Raw genomic sequence first — 23,588 nt, 5'->3', positions numbered from 1 at the left:
ACATGTATTCTAATGGCTGTCAGGGCCCCATTATACAGCAGGTAAAGAAACCAAGAAATGACAAGCATGTAATTCAATGGTAAAATTTCACATCTGGTGACATAGAATAAAAAGGACAAATTGAACTATTTTCCTCCAATATAAAACCCTGACATTACAAAATGCATTATTTTATACCGGTATGGCGGAGAGATCAAAATATGTGGTTATAATGGGAGCGGATGGGACACGAGTGGCTAGTGTGTGAGTTTTTTGTTTAATCTGATTCTGTGCAAAAACTAATAATGCAAAAAAATCCATTTTGCTGCTAATCTTTGACATATCCAGGACTGTGATAAAAAATAAATAAAAGCCGACCCCCCCAACATTTATTATATGGAAAATAAATGCCTTTTTTTGCATGTTTTTCATAGAAAACGTAAATTCATGTTTTCAAACTGGCAGTTCAAGGGTTAAAATCCTGAACATAATTTAACATTTGGTATTTTTGATCATGACTGAAGTTGATTGAAAGATTTAACCCCAAAAAGTTTTTTAAAATATTAATCTGTTGTCATTTTAGAGTAGTTTTTGGAAGTGGACATTTTTGTCCCGAATGACTAATATGTAACTTTTTTGTTCAATCTGATTTTTTGCAAAAACCAATAATGCAAAAAAAAATTTTTTGCTGCTAATCTTTGACATATCCAAGACTGTGATGCGGTTTCATGTATTCAAAATGGCATTTAAAGGGTTAATATCCTGAAAATGATTACATTTCTGGTATTTTCAATTAGGGCGGAAGGTGCTTTAAAGATTGAACCCAAACAAGTTGTGAAAAAAACCTTTTAATATAATGTTTTTATCAAAGTCTTTTGCAGTGGACATTTTTGTCTCGAATGGCTAATTTGCGTAGTCCAATCGAATGATACCGGAGGGTTAAGTCAAACTCACCTGGCGTAATGAGGTGCCGTGGTCTATAGAATTGGGAGGGATGAAACCCTCTTTAATGGTCACATATGCAGAGCACACAGCACACAGCACAATGTGTTGTGTGGTACCAGGAGTCTACTACTAGGAGCAGTGGGCAGCTATTACACAGCGCCCAGGGAGCAATGGGAGTGGGGGTGTCCGGTGCCTTGCTCAAGGGCACCACAACAGGGCCCAGGGGGTGAACTGGGACCTTTCCAAGTAGCAGTCCACACTCCATATTTTAGGTCTGGTCGGGGACTTGAACCGGCAACCCTACAGCTCCCAGTCCAAGCCCCTACTGACTGTGACACTGACGGACAATGGAATGGTCACGTACCATTGGATATTCTGTGATGTCATGGTCCGTAATCCGTCCATCTGTGCACACACACACACACACACACACACACACACACACACACACACACACACACACACACACACACACACACACACACACACACACACACACACACACACACACACACACACACACACACACACACACACACACACACACACACACACACACAGAGACAGAGAGAGAACAATTGGAAAATGTCATAATTAAATATAATTGATTCTTTATTTTGCCAATGGGTTCAGAGCTGGTAAAACAACATAGTGATTCACTCTGTGTGATTATGAACGAGAAACCAGAAAAGGACAAAGATATGAAAACAAACAATTTAATTCCACAAAAGAATATAAATAAAAAATATGTGCAATTTTCTATATCAGGAGCCATCAGAGTGAATTATGCCATGGCAATTTACCAAATGCAATCAAGTTAGGTTGCATTTAAATCATGCATTTCTTACAAATTGTTTATAACACATGTTTATACTTATTATGGGGTATTCGATGGGGACTAACAGAATACATGTAACAGGATACAGAAAAGGTAACGACTCTCTTACAGTTACAGACTACTGTTACATTTAAAAAAAAATGGGCAGGATTTATTTCTTCTATGTAGCTCTTTGATTTATCTCAAGCAGCGATTTTAAACAAGGCTCAATAGATCTTTATTCAAAGTCTCCTCTCATCAGTTTTTACAAACACCTGCAACCCAACCAAGTATTTATGATCAATATTGATTTAATGTTCACCAAGCCATTCTCAGCTAATGTTTGAGACATCTCCGAAGATTGCGTTTCATCGAGTTCTATCTGATTATATTATCCAATGAGATCCAGCTAGTGTGAAAAGCCTTTTCTTATCAAGCTCCACATTTGTAGAATCAGCTTCCAGTTTGTGTTCGGGCGGCAGACACCCTATCCGTTTTTAAGAGTGCGCTTAAGACCTTCCTTTTTGATAAAGCTTATAGTTAGGGCTGATTAGATTCAGCCCCTAGTTTTGCTGATATAGGCTTAGTTTGTCGGGGGACATCTTACTTCTTCCTTCTCTCTGTCTATACCTGTGTACTCTCATGTTCGGAATAACTTCGCCCACATTTCTTTTTGGTGTCTATCTATGCCGGGATCCTGAGTCGTCGCTGATCCTGAGTCCTGATCTGAGTCCTGGACTTCGAGTCATGGCTGAACCTGTCACTGTGTTCCTGCCTGACTTTCATCATACTACTTCCCTGATGGCTCCCACAGGATTCTTGACATCCTCGTGGATTCATCTTCTTATTATAGACACATGCATTTCCAAACGTTTGGTCTACCTATGTTGTAAATGTATTATCTCTTTGATTTACACACGGCATCTATTGCACGTCTGTCCGTCCTGGGAGAGGGATCCCTCCTCTGTTGCTCTCCCTGAGGTTTTTCCTATGTTCCCCTTTAAACTGTGGGTTTTCTCCTGAGGTTTTTCCTTTTCCTTGTCTAAGGGTCTAAGGAGCTTTTTGAACATTAAAGCATGGAGACATGTCCCAGTAGAGACACTACATACAAATATGAACCTGAAAATATGAACCTTAAAATATGAACCTGAAAATATGCACGCGCACACACACACACACACACACACACACACACACACACACACACACACACACACACACACACACACACACACACACACACACACACACACACACACACACACACACACACACACACACACACACACACACACACACACACACACACACACACACACACTGTGGCTGAACTGCTTGTTACATTAGCATGATTTTTTTTCTTATTTCAAGTGATGACCTTTCTATATTGCAAACACATTTACATTATATTGAAATAATAAATACATTGTATTTATTATAATATAACTTTGCTCCTTTGTGATTTCTTTAAAAATGTAAAACAGCAAACCTGATTCCTTAACCTTACGGGTCAAAATTATATGAATCATACCAACTTCACTCGGTAAATTATGTCTGCATGTTAATGCATGAGAGTGTTTAAGGAGGTAATAATATATCAAATGGACTGAATAATTTGTATTTTTTTTTTACAATATGTTCTTTTAAAGTACAAATATAACCGATCTCTGTCAATGTAATCAATGCAAAACATGTTTTCAAAACCTCTTCATTTATAACATTTCATTGCTATTTTATACACCCCAAATTTGGGATAAACCTATTAAAAACATGATAAGCATCCTTTAAAATATCATACATTTCCACCAGAAAATACAAGATTATAGACCTTTATAACTCCTAAATTGTATAAAAAATTAATTTTCAAAATATGTATATATACTCTATACTCAGTGGTGCAAAGTTACTAAGTACATTTAATCAAGTACTGTACTTAATTACAATTTTGAGGTACTTCTACTTCATTTGAGTATTTCAATATTGTGCATTGTACTACCCAACAGTAATTCAGAGGAAAACATTGTAGGCTACTTCTACTCCTCTACATTTATTTAATACCTTTAGTTATTTCACAGATTTGGATGAATGATGTGAAATATAATCAAGTGTTGAATCAGACTTTAGTTCCACCTGGAGTAAATTCACAAGCTACCCTGTAGTATACAAAGTCATTCAAACTAGCTGCACCTTTACCAGCTTTGAGAACACTTTCATGATCAATCATTATAAAACACATCATATCTGAAATGGAACAATCTGCACAATGACTACTTTTACTTTTGGTACTTTAAGTAGGCTACTTTGAAGCTAATACTTTTATACTTTTACTTCAGTAACCTTGTTTAGAATGCAGGACTTTTACATGTAACAGAGTATTCCTACACTCTGGTACTTCTACTTTTACTCAAGCACAGGATCTGAGTACTTCTGGTGTAATCTGCCCTCCGTAGTTCCCTCTACTGCGGATTTCCTACAAGTTCTCAGATGTCAGAAACTCGGGGGCTCATGTTGCCTCCTCCTCCTCCTCCTCCTCCTTTTCCTCTTTGGAAACGGGATGTGATGTAAATACAACTTTTTTTTTGTTCCCCTCTCTTTGGATTTTGCCACCCTTCTTCTTGCAACACTTTGTTGAAGGAAAGCCATAAGAAGAGGAACAACAAGCAGGGAAAGCACGGCGGACGGTGAGCCATCGCAGAGAGTAAGTTCCCGTTAGGTTCCTCCACCATGATCCTGTGATTCCTCCGCCTGTCACCGACGACTCCCCCGCTGACCTGCCGGACTGCACACAGAGAAAAGCGGATCCCACCGGAGAGAGGCTCGCTGCTGTTGTGGATCCGGAGGGAACCACGGACAGGTAACCAGCTCACTGTTTAGCTTTAACCTTATTTAAATGACGGGAACGGTGAAGTAACGACAAATCATGGTACGGGAACTATCTCTGCAGAACCGATCTGAGATCTGTTCTGTACCCCGAGGCCTACAGGAGACATCAACAAGTACTCAAATCTGGTAAAGTAGAAGTATATAGTGTAGGAATACTCTGTTACAAGTAAAAGTCCTGCATTCCAAATGGCACTCAAGTAAAAGTAAATATTATCATCAAAATATACTTCAACTAGTAATAAAGTAGTTATTGTGCAGATTGGTCCTTTTCAGAATAGTATACGACATGTTTTATAATGATGGATCAGTGTTATCAAAGCTGGTAAAGTTGCAGTTTTAATTACTTTATATAATGTAGGGTTGCTTGTGAATTTACTCCAGGTGTAACTGTTTGTGAAGTGTTGTTAATATTTGACATCATTAATCTAAATTTGCATAGTAACTAAAGGTTATAAATAAATATAGTGGAGTAAAAGTACAATATTTACCTCTGAATTGTAAGAAGGGTAGAAGCACAAGGTAGCAAAACATTGAAATACTTAAGTAAAGTACAAGTCTCTCACAATTGTATGTAAGTACATTATGAGTAAATCTACTCAGTTACTTTACACATACTTAGCTTTATGGATGTCTGCAGCATCAGTGCAATGCTATCCCCTCTCATAAAGTTTAAATTCTTAAGATATTTGAATGCAACACCAGATTCATATGAATATCTTAGAAGGTACATTATAAGAATGTACAGATTTGCAGCGTTTACGTGGAAAATATTGAAGTACATACTGTAATAGTGATGCTATTGGAATATTATGGTGCTGAAGGAAGATTAAAGTGATGCTACATATGTTACTGATGTAATTAAAGTGATGATGTATGAATATTATAGTGATAATAAAGGAGATATAATAGTGATGCTGTGGGAATATTTAATTTGTAGTAAAGTAATATTTTTGTGATATTTTAGGAGAATATATTTGAATCAGAATCCTATTACTCTATCTGTCCCAAGAGAAACGCACCGTGACAGTTGCTTTTTCATTTAAGTCTTAATTACATTTAAATAAATCAAAAATAAACTAAGTAACAAGTAATGATTCTATACGTAAAAATATATTTCTCTAAATATAAAACATTCAATTACATTTCTGCAATATAAAATAAAGATACTTATGTTAACATAAGAAATTAAATTAACATGTGCAATCAAACATAAAACAAATAATATAGAATATACTTTTTAGCTTACAGCGTACATTGGTGTTTTCGTATTGGTAAGATATTAGGAATGAATTAATGTTTTATGAACTGAAAAGTAATATTCTAGAGGTTTTTAAAGTGAGTCTATATGCATATTATATTGATGTTATATGTTATAGGGGATATTAGTGATGCTATAGAAATAATATTGTGATATTAAAGGGATATTATACTGATGCAATAGGAAAACTATTGTAACATTTAGAGGATATTGTTGTGATATTATAAGGGATATCATATCATATTAATATTATAGCAAAGATTAAAGTGATATTATAGGGTTATTCTAGCGAGGCTAGAGAAATATTACAGATATTTTAAGACTGTTATCCGGACAAAACTTTACTCTCTGGGAACTTTTCATTATCGCTTTTTTGAGGATGTTCAACTATTAAAAAGTGAGTTTTGTCAGCCAATAATCAAGTCATAAATACCCCCCTCCAGGTTTACTTCTACAGCTTCATGATTGTGAAACTCAGATTTAATATCTGTTGACTGAGAGCTGATTTCGGAGTGATTTCACAACAGAGCTCAGTGTTTGGCTCAGACTGAGAGCTCCCTTCACTCTCTGAACCAACCAACAACAGAGCCAATCAGATAGAGGGGGATCATTCCACAGCTGATGTTTAGCACTTCTTCCCTTTCCTGACACTTTCAAGGTGTATCCAAAGCCCTAAAGATGTGCAGTGTATAGAGTGCTGCAGGAAATCCTAAACCCGGGAAATTAGTTAGCACTTTAGCACGTTCAGTTCCTAGTTTTTTGGTTAGATTCCCGATTCTGGTTAGGTTTTGGTTAGAACAAAGACTGATAATGTTTTTATGTGTATCAGTCATGTTTGTAAAATGATAGGCCTTGTGAGTTACGGATTACATGTTACGGGATTAGGTAGTCAGGATACAAAAAAAATGTTATTTGACGTAATCAGATTACCTTGGATTTTTAAGAATTACTCACAGGAATACAATGTTACTAAAAACTAAAAAAGCATATATTGTTTGTTGTAAAATTACTTATTTCCTTTCATCACGCTTTTAAAGGTGTATCCAAAGCCTTAATAAAGGTGTATCCAAAGCCTTAAAGATGTGCAGTGTATAGAGTGCTGCAGGAAGTCCTAATCCCATGAAATCAGTTAGCATTTTAGCATTTTCAGTTCCCTAGTCTCAAAGTCAACGTTTTTTTCACACTTTTTTTGGTTAGATTCCTGATTTTGGTAAGAAAACAGACTGACAATGAAATACGGTCTGTTGTTAACACAATCTTAAGCGATGGGAAAGAGAAAGAAATACGTCAGTAAATACACCATTGGTGTCCGAAGCTTCTATGCGTCATAAAAACAGCGGTTGTTAAGAAGTGACTAAATTAGACTACTAAATTTCATCACAATGAATAGTAGCCGCTTTTAGCTTTAGGGTTGTGAGGAGGAGTATTCCAAAATCCCATTGCTTTTTGTCAAAGGAGTATTATCAGTAGCAGTGTAGGATTGTATTATTGTAAGTCCGGTAGTCCTGTTGTAAAAACCAACATGTATTCAGGTCCAATACTCTCCTAATGCTGCTGTTTATATTTCGTTGATTCTCTTCAGCTTAAAAAGAACGTAAGTCGGATACCGTAATGTTAATTAAAGAAATCTGTTCTTGGCTTTTCTTTTCAAAGGAAAATGAAATTCAATTAGATGTTTTTAAAAGACATTAACTGTTAAATGACTCAAATGTTCTCAAAACTACAGGACCTTCTCAGTGCCCACCTTGGGCCATCCCAGTAAAAAAGTTCTCAACAAGCCACTGCAGAAGAAGCAGATTACAGATGGGTTTAAATGAGCAGCTCATTAAACCATTAAGTAACCACACGGAGAACCGTGTGGTAGAAGCATGTGGGACGGAGAGAAGGAACACTGAACATGGCTGCTGCTGAGGGGAGCTGGTACAGGCAGGAACCCTCTGTTCAATCAGGTGGAGCTTTAGTGGAATGTGGAGTTGAATGTCACACAGAGCCAGGATCATTTGCTGATAAAATTACCTGCAGGGATGATAGGTTGAAGGATATTTAGCAAGTCAATCTTCAAAATCAATCAAACATTTTACCAAAACCGCAATATGAAATAGCAGTAAACTCAATATTTGGTAAAGGCAAAATATGTCAAAAATATCTTTATTGTGTAATTGTATTCTACAGACATATCTTAAAACATCCCACCATGATCATGTTAAGATATTTTTCATTGATAAGGTGAATAATGTTTCAAAAATGATCATTCCCATAAGTATCTTGATTGCAATATCAGTCAAAGTATTCGCAATTCGTGCAACTCTATTGGCATGGATGTTAGGTTAAATTCCCTTCAGTGTCACCTGTGAAAGTATACTATTCGATTTTTCATGAACATTGCCAAATTAAGATGTGTGTATGATCAGACTGCTGAAACTGGATCTGTGTATTGTTGGAATTCAGATTTTAATTCCAGTTTTGTTGAATCTGATGTGGCACTATGAATTGTAGTCAGAAATGCTTTGACATGTGAGACAGACATTACATTGTTTTTAAAGAACAATCACAATTAAAGAGGCCCTATTAGGCTATTGGGGTTTTCCCTTCCCTGTAGTGTGGTTTATAGGCTTTGTGTATTTAAATGTCCTGCAAAGGCTGCAATCCCTGTGTTCCCTCCAGAGGGAGTTTCTCTCCCACACACCCCCCCACTCAGCCTGAAACACCTCCATTGGACTCCGTCCGTAACTCTCACTTCTATTGGCTAGCGCTTCAACACAATTTGTTGGATTTGCTATCGGTCAGGACATTTCCAACACATCTCTACAGAGCTGGCCAGCTAACCAATCAGAGCAGGCTGGGCTCTCGTTTGTTTGTCCTCTTTATGTAAATCCCTGTTATTGTCTTCGTGATGCAAATGTCTCTGTCAGTAATCTAGAAGTGGAATCTTGCAGCAAATTCGTCTTTTCTCATTAGATCCTGCTTTCTCTGTGACTATATGGGTTTGTAAAAGCAGGTGAGATGAACTGAAAACTCAAAATAGTAGGTTTTTTTTGTAAAGCTTCGGACTCAGGTCAGGTTGAATCATTTCAAGTATGTATTAAGAAAGTTCCCTTTGTGCATGCTTGGTATGTTGGTAGAAGTTTTGCCACATTACTAATGGGAAGAGAGAAAGAGGAAGAGTGTGGTCTTGCCTGGTGAACTTCCTGTATGATCAGTAATGGAGGAGACAAAGAAAAAACATAGCTCTGGGTTTCAATCAGGTTCCGTGGGAGTTTGAGTGCAGAACTTTAGTTGGTTAGTGAATATGGTCTTGTTTTCCTCAACTTTCATGTTTAAAGGGGCCCTATTTATTTCATTCATAGGTTAATTATGTATGTTGTGCCTCTAATGTTCCCAGTCTTTTATGTTGAAAATGTTAGCCTTTGAAGACCATTTACATGCACAAAAACCGATATAACACACTACAGGAAAGGGAAAACCCCCAAAATCATAAAAGGGCCACTTCAAGGAATATTGTACCCCAAAACCATATAGGCACTTCATATTGAAAGCAGTTCTACGGAAATCCATATGAATGTTCACAACAACAAAACAATTTTTCATTGGAAATGAATCGGCAGAGGTTGAGCAAAAATAGTTTTATTTGGATTCCATGTGCCCACGAGTGGATACAAAACACTTTAGCGGGACGTTTTTTGCTATCAATTGTTTATCCTCAATCCTTATAGTGGTTCTGTCTGAACTATTTATTTCATAGTGTACACTTCTTATTAGAAATGCAAGATTTAAAAATCAAAGAATCTAAGAAAACGTAGTGATTTACAATTTGACCTTATAGAGAGTGTGTGTGTGTGTGTGTGTGTGTGTGTGTGTGTGTGTGTGTGTGTGTGTGTGCGCGTGTGTGTGTGTGTGCGCGTGTGTGTGTGTGTGTGTGTGTGTGTGTGTGTGTTTGTGTTTGTGTGTGTGTGTGTAAGATTTAAAGTTCTTTTCTGAAAGAAAACATGACAAAGCAAAGTTTTTAATTAAAATATATCTATTTACTCTCATATTGAGGAATCTTTGGTTTTATATTCTTCCCCAATGTCTACATCCTCTTCAACCCTTCGAATGGAGATTTCCACATTCAGGTTTACAGGTGTGATTGATAGTGTTGGCTGTCTGTTCAAAGCTCTGCATGTTAAATCAAGCACTCTTACATTCTTCAGATACCAGCAGCTCTTTTTAAACCATCTGCTGTTCTGCTCCAGTCCAACCTCGTAACCGTCACCTGTTCTCAGGTTACATTTGCAACTCGGGCATTTGGCTGATGCACATGTGAAATGTTACACCCAGTGCAACGGGAGCGAAAGCTGAAATGTCCACCTGGACTATTGGAAAGAGCAACCAGACCAAAGACTTAAACTATGATTCAACTGCCAAGAGTAAAAGAGTTTCTCCACTGACTTTTCATGTCATGGTTAGAGCCCCTTAACTGCTGAAAATAGTTGCTTAATATCTCTGTTGCTCTTTAGCCCAGTATGACCTCAACGTCTTGACATTTTGTGACTGTCCAAATCCTGGATGTATAAAGAGAACTGGATACAGCATTGGAGGCGTGGCAACGTTCATTCCTATGAAAGTTGCTCAGTGGTGAATGAAGCCAAAATGCTCTGACTCTTCAAGGGATATTATGGCGATCTTCAGCATTCATAGGGCCAATAGAGCATAGATGAGAGCAGCGCTACATCACCTCCTGGCGATATAATGCTACGGCCCACTTTCCAGTGAAAATCATGAATCTGCATCAAGCCGAGTTATTTCCATGCCCATTCCATAAAAACTGGTCTGTAATGTTTTGCCCGTCAAACAACAGAAAATATCCAAAGTTACCGGTTTCTTTACTTTCACTTAGAAATGGACGGTAAAAGAAAAATATCTGTGGCTTCAGCGCTCAACAGAGAATAGGAACCGGCCAGTAAATATGTGTACCTTTGTGGGAAACACTTCATCACCGCTACATTATGATGCTAATGAGGTTAACGTCAATTGTGAAAGTAAACATGCGTAGTGTTACATATCAGAGTGTTGACTAGATGCTGCATTGAGATATGTGAAACACTAAGAAGTCAAAGAAATCCCAGTTTAAGTGTTAGCTTGCTGCCTGCCAGTTGTCCACCAGCAAAGTGAAAGGACATCAATTGCCTATTGAATGTCATTTAACCATATATACGCCAATCATCGATTTCCAATAGTATTATATAATTGTGTGCCTGACTGACCATCGTAATTTTGCTCCTTGGAGATAAAACAATGCATGGTATTCTTATTTTCTTAACCTGTTAAGCCCCAAGCCTGTTTTTCAGGTCTCAGGCTCGAAAATGAAATTTCCAGAACAAATGACCATACTACACTTCTAAAAGGGGAAAATGTATAATCTTTCTTCTCAAAGTAATGATAAACCTGTGAGTTGGATGTAGAAAAGTCAGAATCAATATATATGTTTTTTATTTTAAAGAAAATTCAGCTTGAACATAGTAAAAAAAATGTAAATTATAGTGTCCTTCCAAAAATTATTTTTTGCTTATAGTTAAAACCACCCTTGGATGATGGTAAGATAGACTAAAAGCTTTAGGAATCCAAAGTACAACATATAATAAGTACCCTGTATCAAGATTGATGCAAAACAAGGGACATTTGACCTTTTTAGAGACGTTTAGATAAAGAAACTCCACCTCTGGGGTCATTTGGGTGGAAATGGGCATTTTTGCAGTTTCTCTGGAACCCATTGGTCGATTTTGATGATTGACATCTCTTTTGAACCGTTAGAGCAAATACAATCAAAGGGGGATTTCCACATACACACCAACGTTACCATTGAGAAGTTAGAACTACTTTACGCTCTGAAATCTGAAAACTAGTCTTTTTGCTGATGGATTATCAGAAATCATTTCAAAGTGACACAGACACATTGGATTAATCTATGGATTAACCTTCAGCAGCGTTTTTATTGTTTTAATGCCATTGAAGACAACTTTTGATCAGACTACGACAAAGGTAAGACATGTTGCCGTGTTTGCTACCTAATGCCACGTTTTATGATGTCTGTTTTGTTTATAATGTTGCGAGTTCTGTTCATGGAGTGATGATACAGATACCTATCGATTCTGTGTAATCTCACGATGCTAATCGATATGTTGGATTTGCATTTACGATAAGTAATAAGGGTTTTATGAGTGAGTTCTTTGCTAACGGCGTTAGCATTTTTTCACTCAGGGCTAATTCAGAGGCTCAGCGTTAGTCTTGTGTTTTTTTTTGCAAAGAATTGTTCACATCATCAGTTAGCTGAGTTTCTTCCCATTACATGGATATGAAACATTCATAGTTTATTAAATATTAAGAAGCCCTCAGACGCTGTTTACTGCAGATTATGCGTTTTTAACAGGGTTTAACAGGTTAATGTGATTTGCAAAAAACTTTCAAATGTGTACCTATTGCTAGTCAAATGACAGCAAATGTTTTTACCTTTAAGGGCATTTTTCTTAAGCCCCGCCTCTAATCCGCTTTTTCCATTCTCAGCACAGCCAAATGAATGTAGGTGGGAAAATAACTGGATTTGGCTATGGGTGCATTTCACAACTTTTAGAAAGCTAAGGATTTCAATACTTGCATTTCAAGTATTGGTACTGGGTAGTTGATTTACCTAAAGCAACTATCAGCTAATTTACACTAGTCTCCTAAAGGCTGAAGGTCTTGTTATGGTTTCATGTTATCCTGATTGTTTTTGGTGTTTTGTCAGGTGGCACACGTGTTGGGAAGAAATACTTAGTATGATCAACGGTACAAACTTGTGCAAAAATATATATACATTGAAAACTCCTCAGGTTTGGGGCTGACACATGTTGGTGAAGGGCAGGCTCACATTTAAAGGCAGGGTTCCTGAATCAATCCATTGCCAGGAAGATTTGTTGAAGTATTACGGTTTACAAAGGCACATCTAAAACGCTGCAGTCATTTCAAACACACTGTGAGTGAAACAACATAATGTGCAAAAGTTTTCCAAATTGTACCCTCTATCTCAGTTTGCTGCTTTCTGTTAACAAGCTGGGAGACTAGAGTCTGATTGCCTGACAGTCTGTCATTACAGGCATCTGGACCCAACTGAGCAGTGTGTGTGTGTGTGTGTGTGTGTGTGTGTGTGTGTGTGTGTGTGTGTGTGTGTGTGTGTGTGTGTGTGTGTGTGTGTGTGTGTGTGTGTGTGTGTGTGTGTGTGTGTGTGTGAGTGAGATAGAACTCCACTTAGCGTAGTGTGTCTTCCATTGTTTTTGGTGTTGCATAACCAGTCATGTAGTTAGGGTAGGGATTTATTCAAGCTGAAAAGTGTGGACTTTTAGAGGTGTGTGTGTGCGTGTGTGTGTTTGTTGCTGCTGGCATAGTTGAAAGATGAACTACACACAGGAAGTCAAGTTTGAATAGTTTGATTTGATGAAGTCTCTCTTGTCTAGAAAAAAATCCAGATGTGATTATGCTGCAGGTTATGTTTTCTGTTTAAGTGTTCAAATGGCTTCTTCCTACGTCATTGGCTATTTTCACTTGAGCTTCAACTAACAGAAAGACAGGCAATTTAACATGTACTTGCACAGCTCACTTACTAGCATAACTGCAAAGTATACTTTGCACAGCTGTCTGCTGGATGTAAATCTACCAAGGGTCAGCGTAGTCTATTTACATACAGCCTAGAATTTACGAGCTAGCGTGTAGTAGACATGGACCAAGCAGCTACAAATATGTGCTTAAAACTGGATTACAGGACCAGTTTTATTTAAAGAGGACATATTAGTGTGCCCCATAGCGATTGTGGCTGCGAGGGATCGTGCGGTCGTCTTTCAACCAGAAGGTTGTGGGTTCGATCCCAGCCCATGCAGTCAACATGTCGATGTATCCTTGGGCAATATACTTAACCCTGAGTTGCTCCCGATGGCATTGCCAACGGTGTGTGAATGTTAGGTCCTAGAGCAGGGGTCGGCAACCCCTGGCACGCTGGCACGCGGCACCGTAACCAGTGGCACACTAGGAATAAGTGTAATAAGTGTGCAAAAATATTTAAATTGTATTTTCGGATCCTGAACGAGACCGCCGCCAGAGCGCGTCTCCCCGTTACCTGCAGAAGGAAGCCATGCACGTAACGCAGCCCCGCTCTCTTTAACTCCAGGTGACTTTCTGCCGCTTTCCTCCGTGGTGCAGTGCTGATCGTTTCACCACGGAGGAAAGCACTTCACAAATTTGCAGTACCCATAAGGAGCTGTACAAATGCCGCAGTTTTTGCGTGGCTGTGTATTTAGTTGAAAGCCCAGTGGCGATCTGCTCATCTCTCATCGAAATAATATGCTACAAAGGGGCGGACTGGCCATCTGTGTGTTGAACTTTCCTGTCGGCTCCCAGACCGTAGTCGAGGAGGGCAGAAGCAACAAGCTTCAGGTTCAATAACCAACTTTAGCTTAAATGACTGGAGAGAGGCGAGGTCTTCTTGGGAGGCCGTTGCATTTATTTAGCTGTTCTTCTGTTTCACAAAATACATCACAGACCTCTGTTTTTCTGCTGCCTCGTTTCACTTCCAGAAACATACACGTTCCCTCACTCCCGCTCTACCATCCACAAACACACATGCACAAGCCACACCCCCTCTCTCTCTCTCTCTCTCTCTCTCTCTCTCTCTCTCTCTCTCTCTCTCTCTCTTAAAGGGACAGCGACCTCATCTCACTGTGCATGAACCTAATATCATAACATGTGTGCTCTGGAAAATCACAGAAAGGACGATCGCCCTTATTATTATGCCATTTAAACCAATTGTTTAAATGTGTTTGTTCAATTCGGCATCATGTAAGTTGCGCTGACATGTCCACACGCTGCTTCCCCGCAGCGAGGCTGATAGTTGACGAGCGTCAAGCTCCTCAACCCCCCCCCCCCCCTGTTGATAATTCTCGATCGTTGGCACGCTGATAAACATTTTTTTTTTAAATGGCACTTCATATGAAAAAGGTTGCCGACCCCTGTCCTAGAGTAACATACACTGCTCTGTGTGAATGGGTGAATGACATGTAGTATGTAAAGCGCTATATAAGTACAGTCCATTTACCATTGACATGATGATGTCACAATGTTGCAGAAGTAAACAAAGGAGTCCAGTTTCTAAGTTTATGTTAGTTTTGTCAGCAGAGTGTTTTGGGAAGCTTATTATTCATGTTAATATGTGTGTATTAGGGATGCTCCGATCGATCGGTCACCGATTGAGGTCGGCCGATACTCAGTCTCTACCGATCGATCGGTGCTCTCTAAACATGCCGATCGCGAGGGCCGATCGCATGACGTAAAATACATGACACTTTTCTCTGTGCACGGCAAAACAAGCTCGCCAAAATGGCTTCACCGGTCTGGCATTATTTTAAGGTGTCCGAAAAAGACAGTAAAATAGCGGTATGCAACGTGTGTGAAGCAGAAATCCTGCAGCTCCACCTGCTGAGACGGACCGGTGAGCAGAGCGAAACACACAAGAGTTAGACACTTACAGTAGCTATTTTATCTACCTCTGGAACAAGCTAAACTAGTTATAAATATGTTTATTCTTCAATGTCGGGTTACTCATTACTGGATCAGTGAGCTGCGTGAGATAGCCTACTGACAGGCTGTCAGGAGAGGGAGAGAGAGAGAGAGAGGAAAAGAGAGCGCTTCCGCTAATTTCTCCCGTGTTATTATCCAAAGTGAATGTAAACTTGAATAATGTACTTCATTTGAATGTAATAATTAAGTTGATTGTTGTTTGTGGAAGCGCCAGTGAATGAGCCCCATTAATTGAGTTTTAAACATCACTTTAAATGGAAGATTTCAAGTTAAAGCAGCCCCCAACATATTACCCTTCATCTCTACAATTTGTGCTTAAGTTTTAATGTTAAAATCTACCTGCACTGTTCATATATTTGAGGAGTCAACACAGTGCATTATTGGATTTCACTATATTTCCCAAAACCAGAGAGAGAGGCAGAGAATGAGAGAGAGAGACTGGTAGAAAGGCATGTAAATTCCTGTGTGTTTGTGTGTGAGAGAGAGAGAGAGAGAGAGAGAGAGAGAGAAGTCTGAGTTGCGTTGAATGCTAGGAATGTTGAGGCTTTTGGCTCCGGTTTTTTTCTGACAGAAGGACGTGGAGGAGGAGGAGGAGGAGGAGGAGGAGGAGGAGGAGGGACAAGGGGCAGAATGAGAGGAAGAGTAGGATAGAGGGAGGGACGAGGGAGGAGATAAGGAAGTAGGAGGGGAAATAAAGAAGAAGACAAAGGAGATGACGCAAAGATGGGGGGGAAAGCAATTCAGAGGAAAATCGGAAAAAGGTAAAGAGGTGTACTGTTATACAAGCCTCAACTACTGTTTCATATCACTGTCTATTTCTGTTTTTCATTAATCAGATCACTGTAAATGTCCCGTTGCAGAACAAATAAAGGATTTCTGATTATAATTATACCCTATCACGTACGATGTGTTGGAGCACTAGTCAATCGAATTGCGGTTGTTACATAGTGATGCCATTATGTTACAGAAGTAAAGTCCAATGGAGGTCATCAGGTGTTCAGGTGGGGGGGGGCATGCATCTGCATCACCCTCTGTCTGAAACCAGAGCCCAGTCTGCTCTGATTGGCATGTGAGTCAGAGGTACTTGGAAGGGTGTTTTTACATATCTAAAATCAATATAACATGCAATACGTTTACAAATAACATGCACTTTATTTTTTAACAACTTTTCCCGTAGAACAACTTGGAACTGAACGACTTATAAACAGAACTAGAAAATGCATTTCCTGCAGAAAATGCATGCGAATGCTGTAAACTGTGAACATTTGTGGCTGAATTTAGCGGAAAATGCAGAAAAAGCTGAATAGGTTATTAGCTGAATGGTAGCTGCTTTTAGCTACAGAGACCAAGTAAGTGTGTTGCTGAACTTAGCGGAGAAATGTAGAAAAGTGAAATGATTTGAATCAAATTGTTACAGTTCAAAAGCATTACAATGAATTTGTTGAAAACTTGAAAGTGAAATGTTAAACTGGAAGAGTAGGACAAATAGTGCAGAAGCTTCATATTTAAAAGAAAAGGTTTTAAAAAAGGTATAAACAACCAAACGTATAGCCTCAATGTCCTGAAATAGGGAATAAGTTAATAGTTGAATAGTTTCTGCTGCTGAAAATAGGCTGAAGGAGTTAAATATCAGACGTAAGTAGTAGTGAATGAATGTGTAGAAGAGAAAAGAAAGTAAAAAGGCTTGGGAAAGCAGCAGAATATTAACTGCAAACTTTTCGACTAAAACCATATGTCCCAGTAATGTATAAAATATGTGGAGCATGTTGAAGTCAGTATGAAGACAGAAAATAATAGGCTGAGACAGTCTGGGAAAGTCCAGTCTGTTTATCAGTGTGTGTTTCTGTGCTGAGCACCTAATCATAACACCTGTCCTTGAGCCCAGAGATCAAAGGTTTCCATGGTGATGTGCGGTAATCAGTGAGAGGAGAGCCTTTCCATTGATCTGAATGAGAGATAAACCTTCTTTTGTTGAAGAACTGTAGCAGATATCGGTGAAATGTCCATGCGTGAAGCATCTCAGGAACCTGACGAGCGTCTGAGTCTGCTTTTTATGTACTTTCGGGTCAATAATGTGGCCTTTTTGGCAGATTAACTAAAGGTGTGCGGCTGCTGCTGTGAGGAAAGATCAGGCTGTATTTACAATGGGCCTTAATGGAGACATGTTGAAAGTTTTTGTCGCTTCATCCCTTAAGAGGCATTTTGTTTAATTATTTTTGCTTAATCTTTCTTTCAACCTAGGAGAGGTTTTCCTAAGTTTTTCATGAAAAATTATGTCTCAGGAGTGTAGGGTTTGGGAATTATGGCAAGTTGAAAAAATAATATGAAGGCTTAAGCTGTCCCCCACTCTAGCTGTGACATCACACACTCTAACCTTAACGAGCTTCCCATTACACACTAATGTTAAAATCTGAAGAAAGCCTCTTTACCAAGTTCCAAACTAAGTTAAATATCTAAAACATTGTAAAATATATCAAAAATCTGAAAAATAAGCTTTATAGCTGAAGGTCTTGTGATCATTTTAAAGTTGGAATGAAGTCTCTAGCTGAAAGTATGTGGAAGGAGTAGCATTCGGCGCACAGTGTAGGTAAAAGAGGATTTTAAGGTTCCTCCTATTGAGTTACATGTTAAAAAATGAGTTTAAAAAGCTGAATATTTATAAAATATTTCTTGATAAGTTGAACGTTTCCCATCATGTGCTGAAAAGGCTGAATATTTTGATATTTGAATGGTTTCTGTAGCTGAAAGTAGGCTGAAGTTATTGAGAGCCAAACTATTGGTTGAAATAATAATAATAACATTTAAGATTCAAAGAACATTAGTGGAAGGCTGTAAACAGCATTCGTACTAATGATAGTTATGTTAGTCTTTGAATTCATCTTTTCAAAGTACTCAAAATATTTGACGCTAATAAATGATATGGTGTGCGGTGTGGTTCGCTATATAGGCCTATGTTCTTACAAGATGAACACTACATAGATGTTGAGGGTGACTTCTTGTCTGGAACATGTTAACTTAAACTTCTGTAAACCTCTGTATTTTAACATTGTTTTAGCCTTATTGTGCAAATATGTAACCCTTGTAGAGCAATATCATTTTAAAAGCTGTGTCCTATAAAGTGTGACTGGATAATACGGTCTTGGTTTTAAAGTTAGCATGAGCTAGCAGGGTCGGTTAGCCATCATTCACACAGAGATATAGGTGAAAAGTATATCACAACCCTCCAAGGTCTGTTTGACATCAACTATTCCCCAGCATTACCGGGAAGGTAGCTGATCAGAAAACTTGAGAATCATTTTAAATCGTTTTCTTGTCCTGAAAAACTCCAGCAGGAAGCAGTAATTCATAAAGTTGGATGTGTTTCTGTTACAAAAAGAGATTATTGGTGTTGATCTTAAGTAAGTTATCTTCTCGACTGGAACAAAGAACAAAAGTCTTTGTCCTTTGTCTTTATGTCACAGTTTGTCTGTCTTTTCCTGTCTCTCTCTTCATGTTTTTCTTCTCTCCCTCTCTCTGGTCATGTGCTTTTAATGTAGAGATGAGCAACAGTGCAGGAATCTGAGCTGCAGCCAACATTACATCAAGCTCTCTCTGCCCCCCCAATCGTTGCCAGAAAGTAAAGAGCGAAGGGCTGCGTTCTGCTGCTGCTCGGCTCAAGTGAATGAACTCACTTCCTGAAGGCGCTTACATCAGGAGGAAGGACTGTCTCAAGAACCGACTGTATTTTCTGAACTGGCAGTTTTTTCATACTCAGGACAGTCTGTATGTAACCGTTCTGTCACGGTGAAGTCTGATCAGATTCATTTATTTCTCAGGTCGCTCAGACTTGGTGAACTGTCCTGTCCTGTCCTGAACTCCAATCTACAAACTCATAGCAGGATTTACCCAAGACAAAAAGTCAGCTCCATGCTCCACAGCTTGAGTTCTCTCACAAATCCTTTTAGTCCTAGGAGCCACTTTCCAGGGAACTAAAAGTCCCTTCATCCTGTATCCTCTTAAGTCTAAAGACCCATAACGATTGGGCTATCCTTTCTACCAAGACTGGGCCGTTCTCAATTCACCACGCAAGTGACTCTGAAAACATTGAAAGGTATTTCCAAACAACCGCTATTTTTTCGTAGACATATGTCATGATGTCGGTTGTTGTGTTTCCTGTTTCATTTTTAAGTTTTCTCTACCTGTTATTTTCTGTGTTTTCCTGCCTTTTCGAATGTCTGTCCTGGCTTTATTATTTTCAACTGTTCCCCATCAGTCCTGCTATCACCTTACCCCCTGTACACCTGCACCTAGCCCCCTCATTAGTTTCAGCTTCGCCATGGTTTTCTGGTAGCCTATGTTCGGAATCTTGTACATCGTTTGTCATGATCGCAAAGTTAGTTTTGCTTTGCCTTGTCGGGATCAAGCCTTGAATAACTATGTTTTCTGTTAGGTGCTCCTGTGTCCTGCTTTTGGGTCCACCCTGCTTCACTCACCCTGGGCAACCTATAGTGAATAAAAAATATGTTTATGATTAAAAAATTCTAAAAGTAGGGTAGACATGTGGAAATTATCCGACTGAACAAAACCTCTTATAGTAAAACATCTGAGTAATTATTCCACCTTTGGTAATAGGTCTAAGCCTGAACACCATGTAACACACGTAACCCTGACAACAACAGTGTTTACCTCCAGTGTTTTAACTTCTCAGTGATCAAAAGGTGTACTCTTTACTCTGTGACATCACTGTAGTTGTTCTCAGCTCAGCTTTCAATGAAAACGTCTTTCTCAGCTTGCTGTTAGTAACTCTTTAACTCTCTGCTTCTCCCTTCCCTCCATTGTTCTCTTCTCCACATTTCTCCCCCTCCTTCCTCTCCTTCGTTGACGTTATCTCCCTCCTCTTCCTCCTCCTTTTTCTCCTCCTCCTGTCTTTGTGTTTTCTCCCATCAGCCCTCAGTCTCCCTCTCTCTTGTCCAGCTGTTTCCTCCAGTGACTTAATCTTCGCAACACCACTTGGATTTTCAAATATATAAAAGTATATTTTGATTGAGAGAAGATATTTCTGCTCTGTGTGTGTGTGTGTGTGTGTGTGTGTGTGTGTGTGTGTGTGTGTGTGTGTGTCTGTGTGTGACAGTCTGTCTGTCTGTCTGTCTGTCTGTCTGTCTGTCTGTCTGTCTGTCTGTAGTATTGCTTCTTTAACCTCTGTTTGTGGGAAGCTGTTTGTGTCCAGTATTTAAGTATTTATAGAGTGCTCTGCTCCATGAGCAATAACATTGTGAAATCTCACACACACACACACAAACACAAATAAATGAAGTTAAGACTCATTCAGACCGATCCCTTTATGTTTGGATAGGTTTAGTTTATTCCTTAAAAAATAAGGAAAAATGCTAACTTTAATACTTGTTATTACCTATTTTTAAAGTGGCCCTTTTATGGTAATTTTCAGGTTCATATCAGTATGTAGTGTCTCTACTGGGACATGTCTCCATGCTTTAATGTTCAAAAAGCTCTTTATTTTCCTCATACTGCTTGTCCTGCAGCACCTCTTCTCACCCTCTGTCTGAAACCAGAGCCTAGAACACTCTACAGGAAAGAGAAAACCCCCAAAGAGCATCATTTAAAACTCAAGTTTTCCTGCTGTCAGCTGGTTGGTTTAAAAAGTACATGCTTTTGGTAATTTGTTGACAAATAGCTGAGGATGTTGGCTTTAGTGAAGAAGCCTACAATCATCAATCAATGTTTATTTATATAGCCCAATATCACAAATGTTACTTTTGTCTCAGTGGACTTCACAGTTTGTACAGAATATCAGTATGACAATACGACACCCTCTGTCCTTAGACCCTCACATCGTGCAAGGAAAGACTTCCGGAGAAAACCCACAGTTTAAAGGGGAACATGGGAGAAACCTCAGGGAGAGCAACAGAGGAGAAATCCCTCTCCCAGGACGGACAGACGTGCAATAGATGCCGTGTGTAAATCAAAAAGATAATACATTTACAACATAGGTAGACCAAATGTTTGGAAATGCATGTCTATAATAAGAAGATGAATCCACAAGGATGTCAATAATCCTGTGGGAGCCATCAGGGAAGTAGTATGATGAAAGTCAGGCAGGACCACAGTGACAGGTTCAGCCACGACTCGAAGTCCAGGACTCAGATCAGGACTCAGGATCAGCGACGACACATGACTCAGGACTCCGGATCCAGGACTCAGGACTCAGGGTGCAGGATCCAGGACACATGACTCAGGATCCAGGACACAGGAACCAGAACAGGATCAGCCACGACTCAGGATCCCGGCATAGATAGACACCAAAAAGACATTTGGGCGAAGTTATTCGGAACATGAGAGTACACAGGTACAGGCAGAGAGAAGGAAGAAGTAAGATGTCCCCCGACAAACTAAGCCTATAGCAGCAAAACTAGGGGCTGAATAATCAGTCCTAACTATAAGCTTTATCAAAAAGGAAGGTCTTAAGCGCAGTCTTAAAAACGGATAGGGTGTCTGCCGCCCGAACACAAACAGGAAGCTGAATCCACAAATGTGGAGCTTGACAAGAAAAGGCTTTTCACACTAGCTGGATCTCATTGGATAATATAATCAGATACAACTCAATGAAACGCAATCCTCGGAGATGTCTCAAACATTAGCTGAGGATGGCTTGGTGATCATTAAATCAATATTGATCAGAAATAGTTGGTTGGGTGGCAGGTGTTTGTAAAAACTGATGAGAGGAGACTTTGAATAAAGATCTATTGAGCCTTGTTTAAAATCGCTGTTTGAGATAAACCAAAGAGCTACATAGAAGAAATAAATCCTGCCCATATTTTGTTAAATGTAACAGTAGTCTGTAACTGTAAGAGAGTCGTTACCTTTTCTGTATCCTGTTACATGTAATCTGTTAGTCCCCATCGAATACCCCATAATAAGTATAAACATGTGTTATAAACAATTTGTAAGAAATGGATGATTTGGTAAATTGCCATGGCATAATTCACTCTGATGGCTCCTGATATAGAAAATTGCACATATTTTTTATTTATATTCTTTTTGTGGACTTAAATTGTTTGTTTTTATATCTTTGTCCTTTCTGGTTTCTCGTTTCTTGCTATGTTGTTTTACCAGCTCTGAACCCATTGGCAAAATAAAGAATCAATTATATTTAATTATGACATTTTCTAATTGTTCTCTCTCTGTCTCTCTGTCAGAGATGTAGCGTGTGTGTTGGTGTGATCGGTGGACCATCATGCACCTCTTCCTGCTGCTGATCATTCCAGCCACAGCAGCCTTTGGACAGATTGACCCTGGTACACACACACACACACACACACACACACACACACACACACACACACACACACACACACACACACACACACACACACACACACACACACACACACACACACACACACACACACACACACACACACACACACACACACACACACACACACACACACACACACACACACACATTTACAAAGTGAAGACATTTTTTTATTTTTATGTATGACTGATTCTGTGTGTGTGTGTGCTTTCAGCACACTGTCGCTATGCCTTGGGCATGGAGGATGGACGGATTACAGACCATGACATCACAGCATCTAGCCAATGGTACGAGACCACTGGACCGCAGTACGCCAGGTGAGTTTGACCTTTTTTTTTACATATCATCTTTTTTCCTTAAGTCTTGTGAAAAGCTTATCAATTTTACTGTTTAATATTTAGACTTTAGATTACAATACTTTTATATTTGTTATGATAAAAAAAAAGGTTTTATAAAAATGTGGAGGAAAAACCTCAAGATCATTGCACACAAAATCATTCTCAATACATGTCTCACTGTCGCAATTGAACATAAATAATAGACATTACATATACAGGGCTTTTCAAAATATGCTTGAGATGACAGAATAAATAATCAACTCAAACACAGTACAAGTCACGCAAGCCTGACAAAATAATAGTAAAGTTTGGATGTGAAGTCCCATATTCTCCATAAAAGCTTAGCAGTTCTGAAGGCTCAGCTTCTGACAGTAATTATAAAACGTTCTTAAGATCGCCTGATGATTTCTATTAACGTGTGTGTGTGTGTGTGCGTGTGCGTGTGTGTGTGTGTGTGTGTGTGTGTGTGTGTGT

General features: G+C 39.0%; 1 protein-coding gene across 1 annotated transcript in view; it reads left to right on the top strand.

The window, feature by feature from the left end:
- Positions 1 to 4,261: 4,261 nt before the first annotated feature.
- The window catches only part of ddr2l (discoidin domain receptor family, member 2, like), a gene marked incomplete at its 3' end in the record, with an annotated part of 47,375 nt that continues 28,048 nt past the window's right edge, over positions 4,262 to 23,588 (top strand). The window contains exons 1-3 of the mRNA XM_079689888.1: positions 4,262 to 4,595; positions 22,655 to 22,753; positions 22,991 to 23,093. Coding sequence (XP_079546014.1) covers positions 22,693 to 22,753; positions 22,991 to 23,093 — 164 coding nt within the window. The 5' untranslated portion in view covers positions 4,262 to 4,595; positions 22,655 to 22,692. The remainder of the gene's footprint in view (positions 4,596 to 22,654; positions 22,754 to 22,990; positions 23,094 to 23,588) is intronic.

This window comes from Notothenia rossii, assembly GCF_949606895.1.
Source record: "Notothenia rossii genome assembly, chromosome: 6".
Classification (NCBI taxonomy): domain Eukaryota; kingdom Metazoa; phylum Chordata; class Actinopteri; order Perciformes; family Nototheniidae; genus Notothenia; species Notothenia rossii.
Note: the sequence above shows the minus strand (reverse complement) of the source record. Positions and strands in the feature narration are given on the sequence as shown.